This window comes from Simochromis diagramma, unplaced genomic scaffold, assembly GCF_900408965.1.
Source record: "Simochromis diagramma unplaced genomic scaffold, fSimDia1.1 OVJJ01000596.1, whole genome shotgun sequence".
In the NCBI taxonomy this organism is placed as follows: Eukaryota; Metazoa; Chordata; class Actinopteri; order Cichliformes; family Cichlidae; genus Simochromis; species Simochromis diagramma.
Genome location: NW_024387245.1, coordinates 4247721 through 4274543, shown reverse-complemented (window position 1 = coordinate 4274543; position 26823 = coordinate 4247721). Strand labels below are relative to the sequence as shown.

Below are 26823 nucleotides of genomic sequence, written 5' to 3'. Positions count from 1 at the left end.
TCAAAAAATTCGAACAGAAACGAGCGTTGTGCACAAATTATCCTGCTGTGTGACACTATATTTTATTAAAAATCAGTATGTAACTGGCTAACAGGCTGGAGCTTGTTGCTCTTTGCTTCCCTGTGATGATTGGCCAGTGTCCCCGATGAGAATACTGGCACAACTCAAACATGAACACGAGTGTGAAATCTCCTGTGTGCACAGATGGCACACATTTTGTCGCCACAGCTTGTTAGTAATACGTATCCACGCACAAATGCACGCACACATACGTGCAAGCGCGCACGAACACGCACCAGTAAATAAGGCTTGACCCTTGGCATTAGATCGCCCATATTGTCTAGGCAGAATGCGGTATGTGGCGCAACTGCCGTCACAACATGTGGCCACTTAAGTGTGAAAGAAACTGTCCTGTATGCTTGGTGGAGCACAGTTATGGTTAGTTGCACACCAGAGTACATTGAGAGAACATTTGCATCTACACACATATCATATACCCGTAAATATACAAACACAGACTGGTACACTGCCCAGAGCCTTTTAAGTGAGGTATAGAAACGGTGGGAAATATGAACGGTGCTTCGCTCATTAGTCCTCAGTAAGCTCAGGCACGCTGAGGGGTTTAGAGGCTTCAAAGCAGACTTTTTTCTTGAGATTTGGAAGGATTGAGGAAATGTGATGTACAGACCCTGTGTTCTACTCATGTGCCATGCATGTGTACGACTGTAATCTTAACAGGAGTAGTTACTCGTGTCTCAGTTTGGGTACTTCCAACAGTGCAACTTTATGACCACTAAGTACATTAGACACCTATTTGCAAAATGCATGAATTTAAACAGAGTACTGCTTTCTCAAATGAACATGGAAAGTTGTGCACTTACTAGAAATAATTACACCAGTTGATGGTGTGCCAGCTGCTACACTGAGCCTCTGACTACCTCGAAAGATAGTATAACAGCACAGGCCACCATCTAACAATGCCACAAAACTTTCAGACAGTATAAAAGATAGGCCTAGCTACATGCATTTCAACCATACTCATGTTTACTCTACCTAATATCTATGAAATAGTGGAGTGCTAAGCTGTGAAGTAATACCAATTAGCTTAGTTAGCTTAGTTAGCAAGCTACATTCATAAACTGTATGGGTGCAATGCACAAATACATATGTTGGCTAACAAGTATTGGTCTAAAATGCTAGAAGGTCACTCACCGAAGCTGAAGCGCAAGGTTCTTGAATGGTCTGTACTATACAGCAAGCTATTAGTCAGGTGAATATATATTTTAAGACTATTCTGAGAAGTTATTCATAGTCTTTCTTGCATCGATAGCATGATTTTTATGGCTATGCTAATTCAAAGCACTTTGTTAAGTTTATGCTTTGAGGTCTTGGTTATGATAGTCAATATTTTTATATTCAAAAAAGAGTTTGCCTCTGCAGATTCTCGGGAATTATTGATTTCACAGAGTTTAAGCACGTGGTGGGACTTTTCAGCAACAAATTCAAAACTGCTGTCTTCCTCTGTCTCTCCCTGTTGTCAATTTCAAAGCTTTCTATACTTAACAATTCCCATCCATCACCTGTCTGTGACAGTGTAGTAGTGTAACAGCTCCTGGATTTAAACAAAAAAAAAAAAAGGGGGGGGGGGGGCATGTTGCCGGTGGACATAATCTGGGCAGCATCATGGTTTCTGAAAAATGTTTTGGCACATAAAGAAAATTAGGAAAGTTATTTAGAGCCTGCCAAGCTTGCTTTCATGGTTTGATTTCCATACACTCTCCTCTGTGTGTGCACCCTTATGAGGACAGTGCATTTAAGAAGATGCTAATCGAGAAGCTTTGTTGCAAAGCAGGTGTTAGAAATGCTGACAAGGACACAAATGTAAATAAAACTGGTGAAGTGAGGATCACAAAAGGGACATCTGAGTTCGTTTTCCTTTGCCTTTTTATTACACCATAATTAAAATGAATTGTCTTTATCGCTGTTGTTTTTTTCCCTCTGTCTCTGTCCTATTCTTTATGGCTCTATTGATGTATTATTGGCTGTTATTCCAACCCACACTGGGCTTGTAACAAGTTTAGCACAGCGATTGCTCCCAGCTACAATGGAAATGTGAGACTGAGGCTTTATTTTTGTTTTGCTCTTCTGCCTGTGCCATGAATCTGAATAGAACTTTGTTTTTAAAGAAACAATAAGAAAAGGAATCGGTTTGACAAAACATGGGCTCACATACCTCACAGTGATTACTTGAATGTGATGCAGGTCCAAGGCCATGGAAATGTTAATAGTACGTTGGCTCCCTTGACAGATAAGGATTACTATATCCTAAAAGAAACTTTAACTATGTTAAACCTCGGTTACCGTGTGACACAGTGATGAAATAAAAGTGCTCTTTGCTGAGAAGCCTTAAATACTTTTTTTTTATAATCCAATAGCTCTGTAAAACTAGGTCTGCAGATATGTCTGACCTTTTCTTTCCAAGTCCAGTTCTTTACACCGGCATTCACATGCAGGTTGTGACATGCAGTTATTGCTTCCAACAGCTGGATCTCTACAAAAGGCTATTTCTGTTGTAGACAGTTTAATCTTACATGACCTGGCACAATATACCATCCAAGATGTTTATTCAATACAGTTGCCATTTGGGGTGCAATGTCATTTCAAAGATAAAAGCAAAAAGGAGTCCCTTTGAGCTGTGATGAGGATTATAAAACTCTTCCTAGGATGTGAAGAAGTGCCATTTTTGTCCTCTCACAGACATGCACAGGGTCTCTTCTGCATGTGTGACGTGACATACCGGGTTACGGAAATGATGAGATGGGCTTCTCACATATGGATTCATAACAGACCTAAATGGCATTACATTTAACTTTTACTTGCTATTTCCAGCGTGTAAACCTAACTTTAAAAACCCTAAATATTTTACTGTTTTAACCAAACCAAGAAGTTTGTTTGTGCCTAAACTTAACCTGTGAGCGAAGGTGAAGCAGTATTTGACAGTCTGCTGTGAGAACACGGTGAGATTATCCTTATTGAGCTAAATCAACTTATTTTTGTAATATCACACAGTAACAGGCCGGTGTGTGTGTATGACTGTAACACTGAGAAATGCAGGTGACATCCGTTCAAGTTTTTTTTTCTGTATAAATATGTCAGCTGATGAATGAGTCACTAGTGGTGACGCATGGATTAAGCGTATTCAGTGATGTGCTTCCACTTCCAAATTATCATCTTTTTAAATAAGTTTATAGAATGTTTTCAATAGTTTTTAATCAGCATTCTCGGTTTACAAAGCTGCGTCATTCAGAGGCCGTAGAGACAAAGGCCTCAGAGTCAGTGGCAAGGGTAAATTATGTAATGTGAGAATAGGAAAGCTGTACAAGCGTTACAACCTGTCAGAGATGTTTGTGCCACAAAACCAAGTTATTGCAGTGCTCTGCGTTTTTTTTTTTTGTTTTTTTTTTGCAAGCCTCCTGTTGGCACGCACAGACTATCTTTCTATCACTGATAAGTGGTTTTGTCCTTGGGGGAATAAAACACCTTACAGCCGGCCTAAGCAAGGTCAAACCTCTCACTGTGTCCATCCCTTAGTCCCAAAAGTGCTGCTGCAGTGGTCATGCCATTTAGAGGGCAAGGTATGCAAAAGATAATTAGCCAAGTGCACCTCATGATGTCTCGTGTAAACAATACATTGCGGTAAAAGTCACCAAATAGAAATGTATTTCATTTACACTGGTGTGGAAATGAAAAGACAGAGCAAATATGCAAAATGATGAAATTGAAGGCAACTGTCAGGTTCACAGGCGTGTGTTCTGTTGTTGCTGGTGGGGAACTGGGACTATGTGCAGTACAGCGATGTCTCTTGACACACCAATTGCTGTTTAAAGATGCAAATATATTCATCTCCTGAGTGACAGCTCTTCGTGTCAAACACTGCAAGACCTTCCGCTGAGCATGTTTCTTTTTCTGCCTTTTTTTTCTTCTCCCTCTGTCTCCCAAATCCTATCTCTAACTCTTTCAGGGGAACAAAGCAGCTTGTGTTGGCCAAGCACTCGGAGTGAAAATAGAAGCAATCATTTATTCATTGATTGAAACATCAGAGGACTAAGAGGCAGTGGGAGAGTGGGAGCAACAAAGAGCGGGAAGAAGACAGAATGGTTGAAGGACAAGAAGTAAAAAGGAGGATGGGAGTAGTGGTAAGTGAAATTGAGCGGAGATCAAAGAAGGGGAGAAAATTCTTAGCGAACATAAAGTGGACAGTGTTGTTTGAAAAAGAAGACATTCCAACAAATAAAGGAAATGTCAAGTGAATAAAAACAAAACACAGATGATTGTTATTTGAGCTGACAGTAACTTGTAATTTAAAGGAAATGCATCATTGACAGTGCCTGTCGATGCTACGGCGTGCCTCCCGTCTTGGATGAAGATGATCAATTAATCAAGAGTGAAACTTGCTTTGCTGGGAGCATTCGGGTATATTAACATAATTAACAATAACCACCCCAAGGTCAAACTGTTTAAAAACCAAGGGCTACATCAGATAGCATGTTAACTGTTGAAGCCTGAACAAGTAGGACTTGTTTGGAAGGGCTACCAGGAGAAGGCCTCTTCTCTGTATAATGGACACAGCAGCGCAGCTCAAGTTTGGTTAAAACCGAACCTCTGAAGCACTGTGGTGGAGTGATGATGGTTTGCACTTGTTTTACAGTGACGGGACTTGAACACCTTGCAATTGTTGAGCCAACTATGAATTTGTCTGTATACCAAAGTATTCTAGAGTCAAATATAAGGGCATGTGTCCAACAGCTAAAGCTTTGAAATCATCATGCAACAGGATAATAAATCCAAAGCACAGCAGCAAATCTACAATAGAATGACAACAGAAATACTGTGGATGAACATTCAGAGAGCCATGCATAAATGAATGCCCACAAACCCTAATGAAGTGAAGCATTTAGTTATTCACATGACTCCAAGTGACAATCAAGCTAAACATGGCTGACAATAGTTAATAGTCAAGTTGTTTAGCAGCAACAATACACTTGGGTGTATTTAATTTAGCAACCATGAGTTTTATTGCTTGCAAATACCACATTTCATTTGAACGAGCAAGATTATGTTTTTTTGTGTGTGTGTGGTTTATTTAGGAGCCTACGATTTCTAAACACGCACCAGGGTCCGTGAATGCTCTTTTTCCACAATCCAAGTAAAGCGAGATTGTGTCATCTATGTAATCTTAATGAAGTAAAACCTACAAGGCAGGAAATAAGAGCATTAGCTGTGATGTAAAAGTTATATCCATGTGAACCATCACAGGCTTAAGCACCTTTAAGACATGCACTCTTTTCCATTAATTTGATGGCATTTGAACATGTCAGCTTCATGTCTGAATGAGCACTCTGGTCTCTTTGCTGTAGTATTTGCCTCAGCCGTGTTACCAGAGTTGGACTTCACCCAACGCTGGATTCATGCAGCAACATTAACAGGCACATAAAGACCCTCCATAGCTTTTGTGAATCTTTTTGAGTTGCCCAGTTCACTTGAGAACACAATAAAACAGTAATAGCATGTCAATAATTACATTTCACGTCACTGCTTTGTATGCTAATTTCCAGAAAGGCTGAAACATTTTCCCCTCTTTTAGTAATTTTGTTATTTTTAAAGGTCAGATCTAAACTATTTTGAAACAGACTGATGAAACCAGCGATTATGTATTCTACGTCTAATAGGGACTTAACTGTACTGATACACAGCACCTTGTAGCGTTTAAAGGCAGCAATCCGAGCGTCAGATTTCTCTATTTTATTGACACGAATCATTAACTATCTCATCTCAGATACAACACATGTCCAGCAAAGCGCAAAAAGAGTGAAAAGCTTTTGTCCTCAGCAAGAGTATACATTTAAACAGCATTATCCTTCACTAGCAGTGGGGGGATACATGACACGAGACAGGATTTATCCTGTAAAAAAAACCAAAAAACCCTCTCCCGACTACATGATGTGGATTGAAAATAGAGGGACCTGGTTTCCAGTATACAATACTAGATACATTCTGTTGTTTCGTTTTTTTCTTTTACTTCAGAGAGATGTGAGCTAGATAGATTCCTCCTACGCAGTCCAAATAAACAAATAGAGAGGCAAAACCGGTGGCAACAGTTACAGAGATACAAAAACGTTAAAAAAAAACATTATTGCAAAGAAATTGAAATAAACAGAACGAGAACAAAATCGAAGGAAGCAGGAAAAAGGTAAATATCTCTGCAAACCCCCAAATCCCAAAGGCATACTACCTTGTTCCCCCACCCACCCTACCGCCCACCTTTTTTAATAGTATCATACAGCAAAAAAGACATTCAGAAGACCGGAGTGATAGAAAACACTCATGCAAAGAAAGCCTTTTTCACACATAGTCACCAACACAGGGAAATCATCTTAAACAACAGCGCTGTCAACAGTCAGTGCCTTCAGGTCTTTTAGTGGATGTTGTTATTGATGTTTGCTGTTTCTCTACAGACTTCTGATTTGCTACGGTACTTAATAAAAAGAATATGACACACAGCATCCATTAGGCTATCAAGTCTTCTGACTAGAGTGACCTCCCGTTTTTTTTTTTTTTTTAAAGTTATGTCCATGGGACACGGGGATCCAACAGTTTATTATAACAGTCTTCGTTTCAGGACCCCCAATGACCGAAAGAAAAGTTCAGCCGGGAGGATTTCTGCAGAAGAACTGGAGCCACAGGAATGAGCTTAGGTTGATATTCCATGATATAAAAAAAGGCGTGTGTTTTTTTTGTTTTGATTTTTTTTTTTTTTTTTGGCATCTGTTCTTATTCTTTTAAATCTGATATATTTATATCTACTTTTACAGTCATTTTCTATACGGCAAACAATAAAAGAGTTTCATTCCAAAATAAAAGACCCTTTAACAAAATTATGGCAGCTATTAAAATAAAGTCTACTAAGACTAAGAAGTCATGTTACGACCTTTTATTTACAAAAATGTTTTGCTTTTGACACAATCATCTGTGATAATAACAGATACGGCTTCTTTTTCTTGTTTGTGATTTATCACATTTTGGAATGAAACCCTTCAGTTTTAGATATTTTTTCATATGCACATTCACTCTACTTTGCATTCACTGTTGATACAGTCTTTCAGAAATTCTTTGATATCATAAATAGAATGGTCTTGCCATAGAGTCTCTTGGAGCAGATATATTTTTGTATATAGTGAGATTTCCTTTACAGACAATATGCATTTATGGTGTTCGATCCATGTTCATGGTTACAGTTCCTCTGAGCGGATGACATGGAAAAGTGTGACGTTGTAGAGAACCTGGTGACCATTGTTCCAAGCGTAGAGTGCACGGTCACGTGGGTTATAGTCCAACATGGAGATATGTGAGTACTTATTCTGGAAGGCAATGTCGATGTACTCGTAAGTAGAGGAGTTGGTGGAGTAGGCATAGTAGACTTTGGTGCCTCCCGAGTAGCCATTGGTCACATACAACGTGCCACAGATCATAAAAGACTCGCCGGCACTCCGTTTGGGGTGGTTGGTGGTCCAGCTCTTGATGATCTGCAACGTGTTGGGGTTTAGCTGGCTAAGAACAATATTACCAGCATTTTGATTGGTAGCATATACAGCCCACAGCCCACCCTCGTCCACCATGAGGTCAATGTCAGAGTGCCCACCCCAGGCATAGTGATACGCATTATTGAAGCCTGCGTAGTCAAGCTGCCGGGACTTGCTGATGGAGGAGGTGCGGAAGTCAAACTTGATGATGACGTGGCTCTGGAATTTGTTGAAGTAGATGGAGCCATTGTAGACTACCTGACCTGTTCCTGACCACGGGTGGGGGAGCCGGTGGGACGTGAAGTTGTCTGCCGTCATGAAGTCATGCATAGACTTGTACTCCCGCACGAAGCGGTTGTTATGGTAGCCATCCATGTACCAGACCTAAGCATCAAGACGAGAGAGAGAGAGAATTAAAAACGCAGCAGTACTTCAAAGCTAGAAATGCCTATCATCATCCTTCCTGCGTGCCTTTGTGAATTCGAGAATCGAGCATGCACATCACACGCGGAATAAATCAAATCACATCGTCAACAAGCATCCCAATTAAGTTAGTGCTGAGACTTCCTTGAGGAGCAGGCGAAGCTGAAATCCATCTACTTCTGAATGCAAACAGTCAGGATGACAGCCGCAGGGTGGCATGCACCGGCCCCACAGGGATAATGCCCATCATTCCAGATAAAAGGCCTGTCTCAGCTGCTATGACCCAGCTTCCTGCTGGCCCCTGTGGAGGTGGGCAGAGAGCTCTCATTCCAGAGCCACTGGAGACTCAAATACTTCCTTGGTCACAGTGGGACTGATAAACCTAAAGCCTTCCTCTGCCTGGTTATATCTGCTGTCATGATTAACTTAAAAATGATTCACATCAAGAAAGAAGGACTCCACGGGGCCAAAAAAAAAGTACTAAGGAAAGGTAAGAAAACCTTAAGATGAAAAGAATTGGGGCAGGCCTGTCTGCTTCCATCAATTAAACTCTGTTTTTTCTTCTCTGCCCTTTGACAGCGAGGAACATCTTTCATGGGTTCTGTTCAAAATGTATTAGTTTCAACCAAAGGAAGTTGCCGTAAGTCTGCTAAAAAATAATCGTAGTCAGCAGTAAGTTTCAACCTTGCTGGTAAAGACGTTTGTACCATAAAAATTCTGTGGCCTGTGTTGTCAGAACTGTTAGCCATCAGAAACTGTACAGATGCACAGCCGTGTGCAGCTGAAGTTTTTGCTCCCTCTGCTCGTGTGCGTTCCATCTCTTATTGATGCGTCTAATAAAGCGGGAGCAGAAAGGGCGTCTTCACGCTGAGCAAACGAATAAACTCTCTTTATTTCCAGCTTCTTGTCAACCAAGCAGCTTCCTGTTCAAATTGTATAGATTTATACTTGGTATTTATTTTTAATGTGTTTTAGTAGTGAAGGCAGGCCTATTTATTGAGCAAGCAGAAGATGCACTTTGCAAAGGGAAATCAGATGCAATCGACTGCTAAAGTAATAGAGACCAGGAAACAAACCACACATTTCAAATAATGCAGAAATGGAACTACTTACTTATAAATCACATTAGCTCAAGTTGACATACTGATATTACTATTTTGTTTTATTAACAATAAAAATCCCAGTAATGTTCAGATTAGTATCAAGACATCACAGCCCACGACTAAAAAATGATTCTCCTGTAATCAAATTAAATTTTGATGTATTTTATTTGGAAGTACAATGTTACTATATTTACATGCAACTATCTAAAGGTAGGTGCACTAGAATAAGGAGGTTAACAGGTCAGGATTTTACAAAAATAGTACATAAAATTAATTTATTATACAGGAAAATAAAATATTTAATTATTTTAAAGGAAATGAGAAATAATTACATGCAAGTACACTTTAAGTAGTGCCTAAATTATGAGTTTTTTACAGGAAAGGAGACAAATTGTGCTGAAAGTCATTTTAATACTGTGTAAGTAATTTCCCATGAAAGGTTGCTAAGTTTAACCCACTCCAAAATATGGCCCATGCCTTGAAAAGTGCAGTGTACTTCCAATGTAAGGTCGGGAATTATATATATTTATTTTTAAATTTTATTGTTCAGAAAAATTGCCATGAAATTATGATGTCCTTACAGTTACCTTAATAATAAATTGTGTTGTAACATTGCTTAAGCATTACTTAACTTTATTTAGTGTATAATTACTTCATTGTATCCTGTGAAAACCTGGATTGCTACCTCCTTATTCTAGTGTACCTATTAAGTATCTGTGGGTAAATATGATATGAATATCAATATCCATTTAATTACAGTAGATTTATGCCTTTAAGGGCTGTAATACAAAGTGTTATCAGATTTTTTTCCGGATGGTAATCTGAACAATACTGGGCTTTTTAGTGTTGGCCAGACAAAAGTAGCAGCAGCTGGATTATAAAGTGTTACTAGAAATCTGAAAATAGCCTTGAGAAACTGGAGCCAGTGGTTTCTTTATCTACTAAAGAAGGAAAAAATAAGAAGTGACTTGACAGTTAATGGACTTGTCTTCCTAAATAACACCTGAGCAGATATTAGGTACGTGCAGTTTTGATACCCAGCCCACACTGTGTGACTGTGTGCCACATACCCGAGTATCTCCTTCAGGAGCCAGAGGGTCAGTCATCCAGGAGCCAAACCTGGATCCGGACGTCTTGATGGTGATGGGGTCACTGATGCCCGTCAGTTTGCCGCATGCTGCAAGGAAAAAGCGAGATAGGAAACACCCACAGCAACGCCTGTTTACACATTTAGACCGAATCCCAATTTCTTGCACGGGATTCATGTCATTTGCTTTGAATCCTGATGAATTTGCCTAAAGGATAAACGAGTCCAGCTTGTTGCTACGCCTTTCTCTTTGCGTGATGTACTGCACAAGTGGTGCTTATTATTCAGTTCACACATGCTAATGCCTGTTTTACTCTCTCTATGTGGATGTGTGAAAAAGTGAGAGAAGGAAAGGATAGGAAAGGGAGAGCCTCTGTGTATTCTGTTCCTGCGTGCTACTTGTAAGCTGCTGTAGTGTTAATTAGTGCTGATTGAGGTGTTAAAGAATTTGACAAAACTAACACCGGGCTCTGTGTCCCTCTTGACTGAGAGTCAGTTAGACTAGCGTACCCCTTCTAATGAACACAGGCAGGAATGAGAGACATGATTTTACTAAACAGAAGCTCTCGCAGTGCATCTCTTCATTTAAGCTGCTTTCACACAATAGTTTATAAAGACAAGAGTCAATGAGATGGTCTTGACAAGTTAATTTCATCACATCCCAAGTTCATTTGAACAGCAGGATGCAACGACGCCTTTTGTTACAACTCCATCATCTGTCATGCGCTTCATTGCTGTGAAATGTCATTTTTACTCTGCAGTCAGACGGCATCGATTTCATTTGTGTTTCCTCTGCTTATCTTTCTCCCTCGGTTACCTGCCTCCCTCTATCTCATTTCTATCACCCACATAAAGAAACTTGTGGTTTTGTGTTAGAGTGTTTGTGCGTCTCTGTGTGCAGCATATGTCGTGCCTGTGAGAATGCGTCGGCATCGCACCTCAGCGGCGGCTGAGAGACAAACACATGGTCACATGAGCAGCATTTACTATTTCCAGTGGGGGCTTGAGTCCCATTACGTAACCCTCAGTGGGATTAGAGACTGCATTAATACATTGGCCATTGATTTATTTATTTCTTTTCTCTAATCATGCTTCTGTCTTTAAATGACACTACTATTGCAGTCTGCTGGACGGCCAGCTGATGGATCTGGATTCTGGAGTTGTGCACAAGGTCTAATCCCCTTTTGGCCTGAATATGCCTGGACCGAAGTACAAGGGAAAGCAAATAGAAAACCTAATGGAAACTGGAGCTGATATAACAACAAAGCTCGCCATCAGCCCCAGAAACTTAATTCTGTTCATCTGGATGTAACGTTTTCAGTGGGAGAAACATTTCTTCAGTCTCAGTTGACTGAAGGTTTCCCCAACCTTATAAACAGTACATTTGCATAACGACTGAAACTAGCACCATAGATTAACAGCCCTTAGCCCAAAATGTGACGATTTAGAATTTCTACTAGAGGTACCTACATGAACAGGCTGCCTCTTAAAGTCTGAATATTTACAGTTATCTTATTATTCAAATATATTTTTAGCAATCAGACCACTACAAGGGTCACTTACTGCCATTATATTCAAAGGCCAGTAATCAAACTTTTGGATCAATAATACGATTTCTAAATTGGTCACAACTTTAAATGAAGGGTCTATAGAATAGAATAAAATAGCCCTTTATGGTCATTGTACATATACAACAAAATTGCAGTGACCGGTAAAGAGAGGGAGCTGGCCGATGTGACAGAGAGAAGGAAGGCAGAAACTGCATATTGTGTGTGCAAGACACCAGGTGGAAGGACAGGAGTGTCAGAGGTAGATTAAGCTGTTCTATCGTGGCAAAGATAGGAAGCAAAATGGATCAGGGGAAGCCTTGAAGGGAGAGTATGTGAAGAATGTTCTGGAGGTAAAGAGAGAGTCATACGGGATCATGGGTTTGAAGCTGGAAATCAAAGAGGCGATGTTGAATGTTGTCAGAGAAAAAGGAGAAAGAAAAATGCTGAAGTTGGATTAAGCTGTAAAGGGTAGGGATGGGTATCGTTTAGGTTTTATCCGATACCAGTACCAAACCGGTACTTTTGAAACGGTGCCAGTGCTTAACTGGTGCTCAAACCGGTTCTTAAAGAATGGAGAACACAAACTTTGTCCAAAAACCTCTCATGTTCAGCTGTTTTTTTGTAAAAAGATAACAATGTTAGCCTTTTCTGCAGCTATAGGGCATATATGGCATCACTCTTAACTGGAAGCAGTGCTTAATCAATGGAAAAAACACAAACTTTGTCCAAAAACCTCTCATGTTTAGCTGTTTTCCACTTTTTCTTTGGTCATTTTAGCCTTTTTGGCCAGGATGAAGGGAGTATCTGCCATCAAACAAGAAGACAGCCTCGTGTAACTACGACGGTGTTTGCTAGTTCACCTTACATGCATTAATGTAATAACGTGGTTAGCCTACTCAACGTAAATTACACACGAACAACATTAAGCTACTCACGCAGAGAAGAACGGCTGCTGCTGCATCATCATCCGTCATCATTTCTGCTACACTGGCAGGGCTAGGGGCCAGGACTCTCCTCTTCGTGTTTTTGGGGGATGTTGCTAACTCCGGGTCCGATAACAGGCACCACACCGGCAGTAGACGTGCTCGGTGTGAGGTCTCGCAGCAAGCTATCAAATACGGGGCATTTCTCGGCTTTTAACAAAATGCTATGCATCGCCAGGTGTTTCATCAGATTTGAGGTGTTACCTCCTTTGCACAGTATCACAGTATTACCTTAAAGCACTTGTTGCAGGCTGCTGAGTTTGCATCTTTTGCTGTGAAGTACAGCCAGACTTTGACCGCTTCGCCTTGGGCATTTTTAATCTGTAGCTCTGCTCTAAAAGAACGTACGTACCTGGGCCCGCCTACTACGCTAGCAAAGGTAAAATGATTGGCTAGAATCCAAAGTGTATGACATTTCAGGGAAATAAAGCACCGAAATGTGCGCTGCTCTTCGGTCTGGTTACTATCGTTTATGTCAGAACCGGTGCCTGGTACCCATCCCTAGTAAAGGGTGTTCCGGGGGGGGGGGAGCGAGAGAGGGGTGACAGGAGTAGACTTCAATGGGCATGTAGGTGAAGGGAACAGTGATAAGGAGATCTTGGGTAGATATGGTCTTAGACAGATGGTAGTGGATTTTGCAAAAAAGGCTGCAGTGAACATGTACTTCAACAGGAGGGAGGCGCACAGGTTACATAGGAATGGAGGAAGGTACACACACATGAATTATCTTACACAGAAGGTACAATCTGAAAGAGAAAGAGGAAATGACTGAAGGTAGAGATAATGATGAAGAAGGAAGAATGTTGTGCAGAATTCAGGGAGGAGATGTAAATGAGGCTGGACACTAAAGAAGAGGAAAATGACTTATATGGTTTGGCAAGGTAGAGAGACTGCAGTGGAAAGGATGTGCAGCATGTTGGGGTGATTAAGGATAGAAATGGAAATGCACAAATGAGCAAAGTGAGCTGAGAGAGAAAGGGGTGGATGGATGAGGAAAGATGGTTATTGTTTAGTAAGGAGGAAAAGAGGCCCGATGTGAAGAGTGACATACCTATGAAGGTGTGGAGATGTCTAGGAGAGAAGGCAGTGGACCTTTTAACCAGATAAATATAAGTGCATGAGAGGATGTCTGAGAAATGAAGAAGAAATGTACTGATGCAAGGAGGAAACAAGGAAGACCTCAGAACAGGCTGATGGATGTAGTGAAGGAGGACACGCCGAGGGTTGGTATGACACAGGTGGATGTTATATGGGTATAGTATGTAAAGGAATTCTTTCGTACACATGTTTAGCAGGTATGGCTAAATCATAACACATAACATCTTCCTCCAGGTGTCATAAAGAAGTTATCTTGTTTCACAAGTCTATGAGTTCATTTAGGCTACCTAGCTGTAATAGGCTAATAACATTGTTTTATATATATAGTCAGTTAGCTACACTGGTCGTAATAATTTTAACCACTAATTAGCTATCCACTTAGTCTTAATGTGTGGAGAGGGAAAGAAGCCCCCACCGCTCTAAATTACAAAAAGATTTCATTTAAGAATTAGTCTTAAGAAAAGGAGGAGGGTTAATTAAGGAAAAGAGAGAAGGTGATTTTGGTGAGCTGTTTAAAATGACAGAAATAGTCTAATTTAGTTCTTTACAGCCAGAATATAAAGGGAAACCAGTGGCAGCAGAGCAGGTAGCAGAGGGCTTGATGTGCCGGAGTGACCTTCCTGCTTCATTCATCAGCATTTCAGTGTGAAAAGACTGGATTTGCCTGAAGCTCTCAGTGCCTCCACAGTGCTGGGGCACAACACAAGGTGATTTATTTATTTGATTATTGCCCAGCAAGCTGGCATGTCCTCTTGATCGATGGCCATTGTGTCCCGGCAGCCGTTGGGCTGTTACTTTCTCCGGCACAAAACAGCTTGAAGGACAGCTCTGCGGGGACCCTAGTTACTCTCTTTCACTTTTCCCACTCGCCTTCACTTTATCACTCTTTCTCTCTGTCTCCTTCCCAATACCACCTTGTATTAGAGTCTCCTGTCTGTTAAAAACTTTGCTCTATTTTTTTTCCTCTCAATGTTATTATTCAGATGCAAATGCTGCGAGTGACCTTCGCAAGCTTAATCTAAGTAATGCAAGTGTACCGGACTGTATTTGGTTGCACTACGCATGAGTGCGTCTGCAATCGTGTGAAGATGAAAGGAATAGCCACCCTCTGTTCTGCCTGAGCCAGTCTCTCGCTGGGTGACCTCACCTTTATCTCATCTGATCTTGTGCACGCACACACACACTTAGTCACTCCCGCTGGTCCCTACTCTCCTATCTTTGGCAGCCTGACCATAGATGTGTGAGGGGTGGCATGTTAATTGAACTGGGAGTGAAAACACAAAAAAGACTCCAGGCTGGTGGGTAGTGGAAGCAGATGTGGCTAGGAAAAAAAGAGCAGTGTATGCTGAGACAAAGAATGGCACGAGAAACAACTGGTGATGAGAGATTAGGTGTGTGTTTTTGTAGTCTGTTTGTTCACTCTTAATCCCTTTAGAGCATGTTGACTGTCTTTTTTTCTTTTCTTTTCTTCGCCAGTATAACCAAAAGCTTTTCTTTCTTTCTGTCATCTTCCGCTGCGCATAATTTGAAACAGGGACACAATATACCCGCGATGTGCCGCGTGCAAGTGTCCCTGCTCTCGTAATATATCTTAGTCAGTGTAGTGTGGGTGTGCATCTATTAGCACTGTGGGATGTGACAGAGGTGTGAAAAGATTCAGAAAGGGGCTAAAAGCAAAAAGATAGGATGTGATGAGAAATCGCAGACTAAAAGATGAAGAAGCTCGGTAGCTCTCGTCATCCTCAACCATCCCTGGGTGCGTGCAGGTTGCAGGTTGGTGCTGTGTCTAATTATGTATTTTTTTAGCATCCTATTTGATTTGATCATCCAATTAAAAAAGATTGCAGTGTCCCAAACAAACAGTTAAAAGGTAGGTGTGTTGAAAAGAAGGAATCCAAAATTTCAGGAACCCAGAACCCATTCAGGGGTTGTTTCTTTGCAGAAAGGGTGAATAGGATTTATAGACAGTACTAAAAGCAGAGAACATGCATAGTCATGTTGTGGACTTCCTTATCGGATTACTTTCAGTTTTCAAGTGTAGACCCAAGATAAAGCCTTTAAAAAAGACCAGCACGTACGGATGAGAACCGTAAGATACACTGTTGTTTTAATACCGCTGAATTATGAATTTTAGTGGTAGATCGTTATAGCCACGTGTGATGTTCTTATCATGTGTTCTGTATTGTGCCAGTATGCCTGAGGATCTCTTTCTAGCCATTCAACGTACTCATGTATGTCAGTGGGCTTGTTTGTGCATGCATGTGTTTGAAGCAAAGTGTGTGCCAACAGCCAATAACTGTCTGTGCCTACCTAATTTTTGCATGCATGCTCGGAGTCTCTCCTCAAGATTTGACACTCTGTTGTGGAGCTCCTCGTAGTCATAGGCCCCCATCTCCTCCTGAAGTTCGCTTAGAACTGACGTCAGATTCTGGACCTCCTCCTTAAACTGCAATACCAATTTGGCATCGGCTTTGTACTCCTCCAACACTGGTATCAACGGTCTAAGCTCCTCCATTTTCGCTTTTATGGCCTGAAAGGGTTAGAATAAGCTCGGTTGAGTGTCATGCGCGGCAAAAAGGAGAGCCCGCTGTCCATAAAAGAAAAGAAAAGAAGGGGAAAATAAACCAAAACACCTGTCTGAACCTGACTACTCTAACTCTACCCTGCCTCTTCTCTCATCTCGCGACCCCCGCCCCCTGCTTTTGCGTGTTCCGTGTCCTGTGTTCTGTGCGCGTGAGCTGCGGTGTTCTGTTTGTGCAGGTGTGTGTCTGAGCGGACAAACCCAGAAAATACTCTCCACCCGCTGTGACGAGCAGAGCAGGTGGCTCCGTCCCGGAAAGTGACCAGCCGATAAAAAGCAAGCCCTCGGTACACCGACAACAATTGGGAAAGCTCTTTATTGGTCATCATCGTTTAAAATGCAACATCGTATTAAGGGTTACATGCTTTTACATGTCACACACAACAAAGTGTCTCGAATTGTACGTCTATAGTTTTTACGTAAAGATTTGTTGAATAACCAAATATGCATTGACAAAAGCCAAAGGAAAATAAAATGAAAAACAGCAATTAATAATAATAATAATAATAATTATGTATTTACGTTTTAAAAAAGCTTTTAGATGGAAAACTTTGACAGCAGTAACATGCAGGAAGAGATCAGTGGTGGGTTGGTTTGGGAGAAGGGTGGGGTTTCTTAGTCTTAATGGTGCTAAAGGTAAATTAACTGTTTGACGCCCAAATGCTCTCAGTACTGTGGCCCAGTTCAGGGGAATCTGGAATTGACCTGCCTCTTCTTCACCTGTGGCTCTCTTTACATGTCTTAAAGTTAGCCCTGCAAGCAAGAAAATGACAAACTGTTGACAGGGGCTAGAGCTTGCTAACCTATCTAACAGACACACAGACAAACACACTTAGTATATGCACTTAAGACATGTTACAGAAAAAAAAACTGCACACATGCACTGAAAGGCGCTGGCAGCACGGGACTGCTGAGCATGCACGATTGACAGGATTGCAGCAGTGCAGGTGGTGATGGTATGAACAGCTGTAGGAACACAGGCACGCTTGAATTAGTCTCAGTAACTGCAAACAGGGCTGGGTGTTAACCATACTCCATAATCAGAGGTGGCACTGAATTTTTTTGTGACCTTTTTTTAAAAATGTAGACCTGTTATCACTTATGTGTTGCTCAATAGATGTCAAAACTGATGATTACTTTAAAATTATGGAGATTCCCCACTCAACAGTCATCAGTTATAGTTCAATTCAGTCTTATTTATATAGTGCCAATTCACAATAACAGTCACCTCAAGGCGTTTTATGTTGTAAGGCAGAGACTCTACAATAATACAGAGAAAACCCCAACAATCAGACTACCCTCTATGAGCAAGCACATGGCAACAGCGGGAAGAAAAAACTCCCTTTTAACAGGAAGAAACCTCCGACAGATCCGGGCTCAGGGAGGGACAGCCATCTGCTGAGACCGGTTGGGGGTTGAGGGGAGGAAGACAGGACATAAAGACACGATAAATCCCTAAAGCTCTAGTAAAATCTAGTAAAAGCTTGCATCAAACACTCCTCTACCCTGTTTGCAAAAAAGGTTCATTAACATGTGGACACTAAACCCTAAAGAAAATCTCCTTGGAGGGTTTAGTGTATACTAGATGTTGTCAAGGAGGTTTGTCCCAGTGTGCAGAGATCTTTGTGCCCATCGTTCACAGTGACTGTAATTCATGTAAGATATCTTCTTAAATCTCCTCCAAGCCCAGATTCTCTATTTAACGTGATTTTTTTTAAATGAATTATGGCATTTTGTGTATCGATTTATTTTGCCTCTTTAATTATCCATGCAGATTTCTTGGGATGCAATATGGTGATTTAGGCAATTCTGAGTTCTCTCCACAGTGGAAACACTCACACACGAAATGGGTAAGCTAAAGAAGCAGCTATGAAGGAATGGCGCTTGGATCGATGGCTCGAGAAGTGGATCTTTTACCTTGTATTGCTTGGCGATGTTCTGCTTATGGTTCTCCTCCACCTGCCTAAACTTGGTCTCCAGACCACGAAGCTGAACTTCCATCTTCTCTACATACTGCAGGTCCCTCTGGGTGCGCTGGTCCAGCACCTGGATGGACTGGGTCATGTTCTGGACCTGTACGAATGAGCAAGAGTGGTTGAAGAAAAAATCTCAGTCTGCATTGTAATTAGAATAGGAGACGCAGAGAAAAGGCAACAGACTTTACAATATGTTGCGTTCGGCTTGGCGTTCGTCTCGTAGTGATTCACAAACTCTGACATCAGGCCAACTAGTCAGGGGCCTCAGACACATGGCACAAGTGTAGGATTCATACTGTTCAGACATTTGTTTTCTCCAGATCTGATGTGGTCCAGAAACATGGCTCATCTTTTATTCATTAGGAGGAATCTGCTGTTGTCAGTAGCTGTAACTGTAGTGCTGCTGCTACAGTATATGAATGAGCAACTTAACCTGCAGGGTTCTATGAATGTGCTTCTGTAAAATGGGGGAAGCTCCCAGTGTATGGGCACTCAGCTGAGTGCATCATTAGATATCATCTACTTACAAATAAGCTGCCTCCTGTGATGCCTTGGGTTTTCGTGAGCTCATTAGAGCATGACTTCCATTCTTGTCCAGCAGGCAAAAGACCACAAACATGAGCATATATATATATGTGTGTGTGTGTGTGTGTGTGTGTGTGTGTGTGTGTGTGTGTGTGTGTGTGTGTGTGTGTGTGTGTGTGTGTGTTTCTATGCATGTCTTTGTGCGTGACAAAAGGTCAGAGGAAGTAACAGTGGGTCCCCTGGGTCACACTGTATGACTTTTGATGGCTGGGGAGGAGTTAGGTGATAATTACCTTCTCCAGCAGCTGCCTCAGTTGTTTGGTACGGGCATCTCGTGAGCACATGGACTGCTGGGGTGCCACCACAGTGCAGACACACCTTCCCTCGCTATCCTGGGCTGAACTGTACACCTGCCACGACTCCTCTGGGTTTGCTGGCAAAACCTGAAAACAAAGGCGTAGATAAGGGGAGGGGAAACAATAAAAAGACAACAGGGTAATGTTTCTTTTTTGGGGGGGGGGGGGGTTGCCACGCAACAACCTCCTCGTGTTTATCGCTTTATTATATTTATCACCATCAGGACGCCACAAACCTTTAGGCTCCACCCATTTTCGCCACTATCACCTGTGTGTTTTAAAGCAGCCAATCGTTGACAGCAGAAGCCTCTCCCGTCATTCAGGGTTGGGTGTGTGTGAAACCTCAGAGTATAATGTATGACGTCAAGAACGTCCCCCCCCCTTCGCTGTCCCTCCTCCCACCCCGATGGATAACACTAGTTATTAACCTGCTGACGGGACGACGGTGAGGATGGGGGAAGGGGGGTGACTTTGACAAAGCCATTCATCACTGCATCAGCGAGAAAAGGGGGGAAAAAAGATCACTGGAGAGACCTGCTGATTAGTGAGAAGGAGCGACTTCACGTGAAAACCAAAACGGAGCAATCAGCCACTGTCAGTCTGTCAGTCAGCTGCAGTTTTCTAGCAAAGGATGCGCTGACAAAGAGAACCACCAGCAAGCACCCATCTTTGTAGTATTCAGTGTAGTAATCAGCACTGTTACACAGCTCCCTGTAAGAAAACAACTAATTGTTAACTAAACCCCGAAACGTGTGATATGTGCAAAAAAAGAGCCATAAATCATTAAAACAAAAATGATTACAAAAAATATGACATTCAAGATTAAACTCTGTTCCCCGAGTTTACTGAATTTAATATTTACACAGAACAGCCTTCAGCGTTCATTGCTCTAAATATCGCTGCAAATCATCCACTTATAATATTACCCTGGCACAAACACAGCTCTGAGAGTGCCAGGAAGCCTGACAGGGAAACGCTTCATTTTGACTCTCATTGACACACACACACACACACACACACACACTGAAGGATATAAAGAAAGAATGAAGACTCCTGCTGTTACAGAGCGAATATATAAGACTCCTTTGAAATGTTTTTTCCCCACGCCATTCATTTTGCAACACCGCGTCTCTTCACATTTGCATCCACATCAAAACTACCAAATGATAACTTTTCATTAGTGGGGGATGCTCATATCAGCAGTAGCAGAAGCAACTGGAGAAACATCAAACGCAAGAAGGAACGAATGTATTACGCTCTCTCCAAGTCTTTTTTTTTTCTTACTCTTGCAGGCGCGTGAATTTCTGCTCTAAATTATAAACCAAAGGCACCCACGAGAGTAGCTCTGTGACTATATCTGGACTGGATTTTAATTGGAAATTTATTTCTTAATTGTTATTAGGATTTATTTTATTTTTTGTTCCCTTTTTTTTAAGCCAGCCACTGGCAGTAAACAGTGAAACTCACTCCTGTGCTCCGGTCTGGGTATCCTCCCTGCGCCGCCGTGAGCCTGGTGGTGTTGAGCCCCACCAAAGAGGGGAGGGTCTGCGACATCCAGTTGGTAATCATCGCCATGGTGCTCAGCACGACGCCGATCTTCAGCAAAGGCACCGACATCTTTTGCGCTCTGCTATTGACTTTTTCTTCTTCTTCTTCTTTTCAATTTAAGTCGCCTTCATTCTACAGACTCCAGGGAGAAACGAGAGAGGCGAGTCGCGGTGCCCAGAGCATCTTCGTGTTTCACCCGGGACTCCGGCTCGGCTGTTCTTTTTTTGGACATTTCCACGGAAGCTCCGGCGGCAGAGCGAGACTTGGTGGGTCGGGACGGAGAGCAAAACTGCACGGCGCGATCCGGTGCACGGATAAAGTAAGAGGAGGGGGGCTAAAACCCGAGAGCAGCAGCTGGAGACGTTCTCTGGATAGCTCCTCTGCCCGCGTTGTCCCGCACACTGCCGCCTCTCCGGTTCGCCGTTACTATTTCGTTCACGCCCGACGGTCCGCCTCCTGCCTTGCTGCGCTCTGTGATTAAGTGCCACTGACTACACACACAGGCGGCTCCAAATGGATGTGAAGAGGAAGGAGGAGGTACTACGGATCTATCTATATCACCAGACGCAATGATGTCAGCCAGGTTGGGTCCGTTCGTGGTAATATCTGGGATTGCGCCTGAAGTCGCTCATAGTTGGGTCGACACTAACTTGTCCCCTGAGGGAATGGCAATGAGCAGTGCGACCGAGGTCGGCCCACAATGATGCTGCGGGATTATTTATAGCAGCAAACAATGACATTTCTTTCTACACAGCCCACCCATCAAAAAAGGAGGATTAAAGGCACTTGGACACAGGCGCAAACATCATCGCGTCCTGCATGGTAACCATTGTTAACTAAAACAACCGCTGCAGCAGTAGTCGAGTGTGTGACACACACACACACACACACACACACACACACACACACACACACACACACACACACACACACACACAAATGTAGGGTGTCGCACTGCAATGGCAGTGATGTGGTAGGGCTCGGAATATGTTTTATTGATGGGATACTGGAGGCTTCAGCCCAAAACAAAGGATGAGCCTTTGATTCGTGGAACTCTGGCGCCACCGTGCAACAGATTCTGGCATTGCTGGAAAAAATGATAATAATTAAAAAAAAAATTAACAATAATACTAATACTAAATGTTTGAAATGCAAGAAAGAAAGAAAAAAGACACGTTTACAGGAAAGCGGTTGATTACTACAAAAAGAAAACCATACTTAGTGTTTTTATTTTTTTCCTCATCTATTGATTATTTTAGGTCTTCAAATATTTTAGGCGTGTTTTCAAAGCCAGTTTGATTTTGTCATTTTCAGCAGGTGTGTTTTATTTTATCAGCTGGCTATAGCTGCTCAGATAATACCAGGAAACGTCCAGAGCCTGAGTCTACACCAGCAGAGCTATGGGGCACTGCTCCAGCCTATGGGCTAAATTGTAGTACTGCATGATACATGAGGTCCCCCAGAATAGCAAAGAGAGGTTTGGGCTATTTCTGTCAGCTCCATAATGCATTTCACTGGTGAACTGAAAAGCTGAGAGGAAAGCCTGTGCTCACTGGACCTATGTGTTCCTCTTACTCTCTGTCTGTTTCGCTCCCTGGCTGCTCTTAATCTCTCAACACGTCTCCCTGACCTTTGAGGTGAGAACTCAAAAAGAGGCGGCTTCAACGTGTTGCAGGGATCAGCTTCACTCGGGTCCTCACCCTGTGTGTTGCGGTGCAGTTCAGCAAAGCACAGCAGGGGGTCTCTAACAGCAAAGCTTTGTAAAGCATGGATTTATTCAGGTTTCAGGCTTCACCGTTGTGGATTCCACATCATTCCAAAGCTAGTGACCCCCACATTTAGTAGGGCCAGTTATTTAATATAAAATGATCGACACTGAAGCAAGAGGAAGGCCACAAGTGCTCTTTTAAACTCACCGATCAGTCGTTGACCTGCCAGAAAGCCAGACAAATCAAAATCTTTTATTAGAACTCCTCAGTAGCCAATCAGTGTTTTACACATGCCTACAAGACCTCAAGTGGATGGATGCACTGGAAGCATTTGCACAGTTTTAGTTATACAAGTTAATGCAATAACCCTACACAAATACAAATTTGATGGAGAGGTGTTGCTCAAATTATACAATCCTTTTTATTTTTTTTAAGAATGTGGTTTGTGTTTTGTGGATTTGCCTTCATTAATGTCAGTTTGCAATACAAGATGTGTAGCTATACCAGGGCAAATAAAGAAGCGCATCCAACCACAACAAAAATTACCAAACTGGAGACCAAGAAGTTACCGGAAAACATTTAAAAGCTGAGCATTAGCACAAAAGGTGGTCTCCCACGACCACAGGCTGCTGTAGTTTGTAGTGAGCTGATGTTTATATTGCATGCCTACAGCAGGATAACCACTCTGTCACATTCAGTATCCAGTTTAATAAAGCAGAGAAGAGAAAAATTCACATTTCCAGCCTGCAAGTGCACTACAAAATGCACCCTACCTCCACCTACTCTTCTTCTGCTCTCACTCTCTCTCTCTCCCCTTTGCTTCATCGCTCAGCCAGCCATACTGAATAATAAATAGCTTCAACCCCGCCTGCCAATCACACCACGCATATTGCAATTCAGCTCAACTCCATCTCTGCGTTCTCACATAAAATCTGATTGATTTCTCTTTCTTTCTTTTTCATACATTAAAAATCCTGAACGGTTTCAAACGGTTTCTTTTGTTGGAGCTTTTTTTGTTGTTGTGTAAAGGGGCAGACATATTGGCAGCTTTCCACTTAAATGAGAAAGAATAGCTGCGTTGTTTTGTGTCAGAGTGGTTGTAAGAGTGCGCGACATGTGTTGATAGTCTTTTTTTGTAGGATGATCATTGGATGAGGACTGACTGATATAACTGCTTCATCTATCCTTCAGGATGTGGGTTTGCAGCTCGGGGTTGAGCCACTAGGTGAGGAACAGATGCCGTTCTGGCTGCTTACTATTCTGCTCTATGTGAAGGCTAGTCAGTCGCCAAATCCTTCGGCAGAGTGGAGGATAGAAGGTGAATGAACGTGGGCAGATTTAAAAGAGAGAGGTCGTCGCTAATCAGGCATCCCCCCGCTACTTTGAAGAGATGTAAAGAAAAGAGCTGTGGCCGCCCTACGCTGTCTCAAACTGCATGAGAAGCAAAGTGGTTAATGTGGCCATTATGAGGGCGTCATTGTTCAGCATCACAGGTTGAGGGCGGGCTGCTTGGGTGTTTTTTTTTTCCTTTTTTCTTCTTCTGATGAGTAATCTGGCAGTGAAAAGCTCTCTGTCTTTTAGAGTTTAGATCCACCTCTCACTGGATATATTTTGGCCTTCAAACCGGGAGGCGATGTGGAGAGGCCCGGCTGTCCAACAGCAAAAAATGCACTGCAGGTTTCCAAAGCAGGAGTAGAAATAGGGCCTGTCAGTGTATTTTGTCTTTGTGGGCTTCTGGAAGGGAGCTGACAGGTATTTCTACAGGCTAATATGGACTTACCTTTGAACAGATGACACACACTTCTCAGTCCATCGTGGAAAAACTGTCACTGTAACTTGGGGCCGCGCATCGCCACGTGGGACTTGAAGAGAATGTCATGAAAATCGCCATGTTTTTCCACTCCGCTCCCACTTGATGGCTTTCATCAAACTGTCCAAACTGACCCCGATGTGTCAGCGTTTCTGTTGCACTCTGCAGCTGAGCTGTAACGTCCGGTCCCATATTTCAAACTTGTTGCCTCAGTACAGAAAAAAAGACTAAATGTACACCAGTACGAACTCTGTGTAAGGTTAGAGCTTTGATCAAATTACAAATCAAATACCAGCTAAATGTCAAAACCAGGCTTATGTTCTCTGAATTAAAAAAGAAAAAAAAAGTTCGCCTCACAGCTCGCTGACATTTCTCATAAAATTGTGGAAATCAATTGCTGGCATATTTCTGTCAAAGTGGTATAACGCCAATATTGTTCTAACACATTGTTGCCAGGGCCAGCGGGGCTTGCAGCAACCTACTTCTAGCACATTGTATTGAGTCTGTCGCTTGGATTATATCACAGATACATGTTTACTGATAGTACCTCAGTGTCACTCTGTCACTTTTATTTGTTTTCTGTGGCCTCTAATTAGCAGCCGCAATTGAATTCACACAACAGAGAATTCCATGAAGTATCACTTTGTGCTGGCGCAAAGACAACTAAATGTACAAATTCTCCACGGCACAGCCCTGAAATAAATAAACCCACTTCCTCACTCTCTCCCCAACCACCAAAGCCTGTTGTTTGTGATCATTTACAAAGCAAGCAATTTACTGCAACAGTATCTGCTTTATGCATTTCTACAAATGGTGTTTAAGCACACCATGAAGTAATTCATAGTTCCAGTAAAGAATACCACATCTGCACTTTAGTGATGGGCAGTGTTTGAAAACTACTGAGCTGAGTGGCTTTACATTGCTGGACTCAAGTGTTCGTTTCTCTTCACAAAGGCACCAGCAAGTCACACTGTGGTCACGGAGCATGCTCAGAACACCTTCTATGAGACTCTGCATTTGGTTGTGGAGCCCCTCTTTTAAGAGCATCCTCCAACAATGGCCTCCCCCCACCACACACACACACGCACACACATAATGCTACAGGCAACCCTTTTCTATCGTACTAGGATGGTGCTGCAGCTGATTAATCGGACCAGTTGATGATGAAGAAACTGGCCGACCGTGCAGTCCTCTCCCTCTATCTGGCCCGTTTGTCAGAGGCACTGAGCGGGGGGCTCTCCTGGACCTGTCCGCGCCCCGTCAACTACAATGTATTCACATCGTGTAATCCCGCCCGTTAATCTGTTTAAGCTGGGGTAGGTTGTAGAGGGCTAATTCACCGGGCTCTTTCATGCGAGGTAAAGCGGGTAATCTCTTACTGGATCTGGAGCCAATTAACCGCTACTTCGACCTTTTAAAAAAAAAAAAAAAAAGGTGGAAAAATGGCGTTAAAAATTAAAAATCAACCTACTTGGGTGAGTTCTGTGCCCATGAAGATGAGGAGAATCAGAGTCAGGAGCTTGCTCGCAGGCTGCATCTCTTGCCTCCGGTGTGAGTAGACCAGCGGTCTCACATGCAGATCCAGTCCCTTTGCGTCCCCCCGCACAGCAGTCCTTTCCGCTCGGCTCTCTTCTCGCTCTGCAGGTCGCCCGATTCTTTCCTCTCTTTTTTTATTATTCTTATTCTTGTTATTGTTATCGCGGTTGTTATTCTTTTATCCCTTAGCAGCCCGGCGGCAGACAGCAACAAATCTGTTTGACGGAATCGTCTCTGTGCATATTCATTTCATATCTGGAGCCTATCTTCGGTGCCTCTCCCTTTCGGTCGTGGCCGCACTTATTTATCGCTGCGACGGACTATGGTGAACATTGGGCTGAAGGCGCGCGAACAGTTTCGGATACACACGCTATAAACCTTCACTCTGATATCGCCAAAAGTTTACCTCCCCGCCTCAAGCTTGCCGTATAAGCTCTCGATGACAAAAAAAAAAAAAAAAAAAAAGGGAAAAAAAAAAGGAGGAGAGTGACGGCGCTGTTCATGGTCCTGAAAGCGGAAGCTGCATCGCCGAGAGAGGGAGATTTAAATTGGCAAGCGAGCACAAGGATGGAAGGCTTTCCAAGATCATTTGCTGCCAGAAAATCCATCACAGTAAAGAATTGAGATTTATTCTTTGCTGACTTTAATGCCAATCACAACCACTAATAGATTCGAGTAAGTAATTTCACAATAAAGCACAGCTTTGACTGTCTGAATATAGGCCAAGTTACATAATAGGAATGTATAGGCACAGGCTAATGCATTCAGTATTCCCCTGTGGATTGTTCTTTCCTGACACTGTAGCTATTTGTGTATTGTGTAGGCTTAACAAAGAACAAAATGAACAATGCTAATAATTTAAAAGTCACATATGAAAACAACTTGAGGAAACAGAATATGAAAACTGGGGTGTGGATGGATCTAGCAAATAGGTTCGACCCTGCATCTGTTTCTATAC

The 26823-nt window shown here is 42.4% G+C and overlaps 1 protein-coding gene across 2 annotated transcripts; it reads right to left on the bottom strand.

Annotated features, from left to right (window-relative positions):
- Positions 1–4064: 4064 nt before the first annotated feature.
- Positions 4065–26329, bottom strand: olfm1b (olfactomedin 1b). 2 transcript variants are annotated; one of them, XM_040000187.1, is made up of 6 exons: positions 25801–26329; positions 19200–19349; positions 18323–18478; positions 16135–16354; positions 10177–10283; positions 4065–7964 (listed from the first exon to the last, which is right to left on the bottom strand). In XM_040000187.1, exons 1-6 carry the CDS (start codon positions 25864–25866, stop codon positions 7290–7292), a joined length of 1374 nt encoding a protein of 457 aa, XP_039856121.1. In that variant the 5' UTR covers positions 25867–26329; the 3' UTR covers positions 4065–7289. The 2 variants fall into 2 exon arrangements, with proteins under 2 accessions (XP_039856121.1, XP_039856120.1); XM_040000186.1 differs by lacking the exon at positions 25801–26329 and adding an exon at positions 20730–21670.
- Positions 26330–26823: the final 494 nt, after the last annotated feature.

Excerpts from the sequence above, each read along its gene's own strand:
- olfm1b (XM_040000186.1), bottom strand. The coding sequence starts at position 20,879 with ATGTCGGTGCCTTTGCTGAAGATCGGCGTCGTGCTGAGCACCATGGCG. Across the intron at positions 18,479-19,199 it reads TGAGGCAGCTGCTGGAGAAG|GTCCAGAACATGACCCAGTC; the intron begins GTAATTATCACC and ends TCATTCGTACAG. Across the intron at positions 10,284-16,134 it reads AGCATGCATGCAAAAATTAG|CATGCGGCAAACTGACGGGC; the intron begins GTAGGCACAGAC and ends TTTTCCTTGCAG.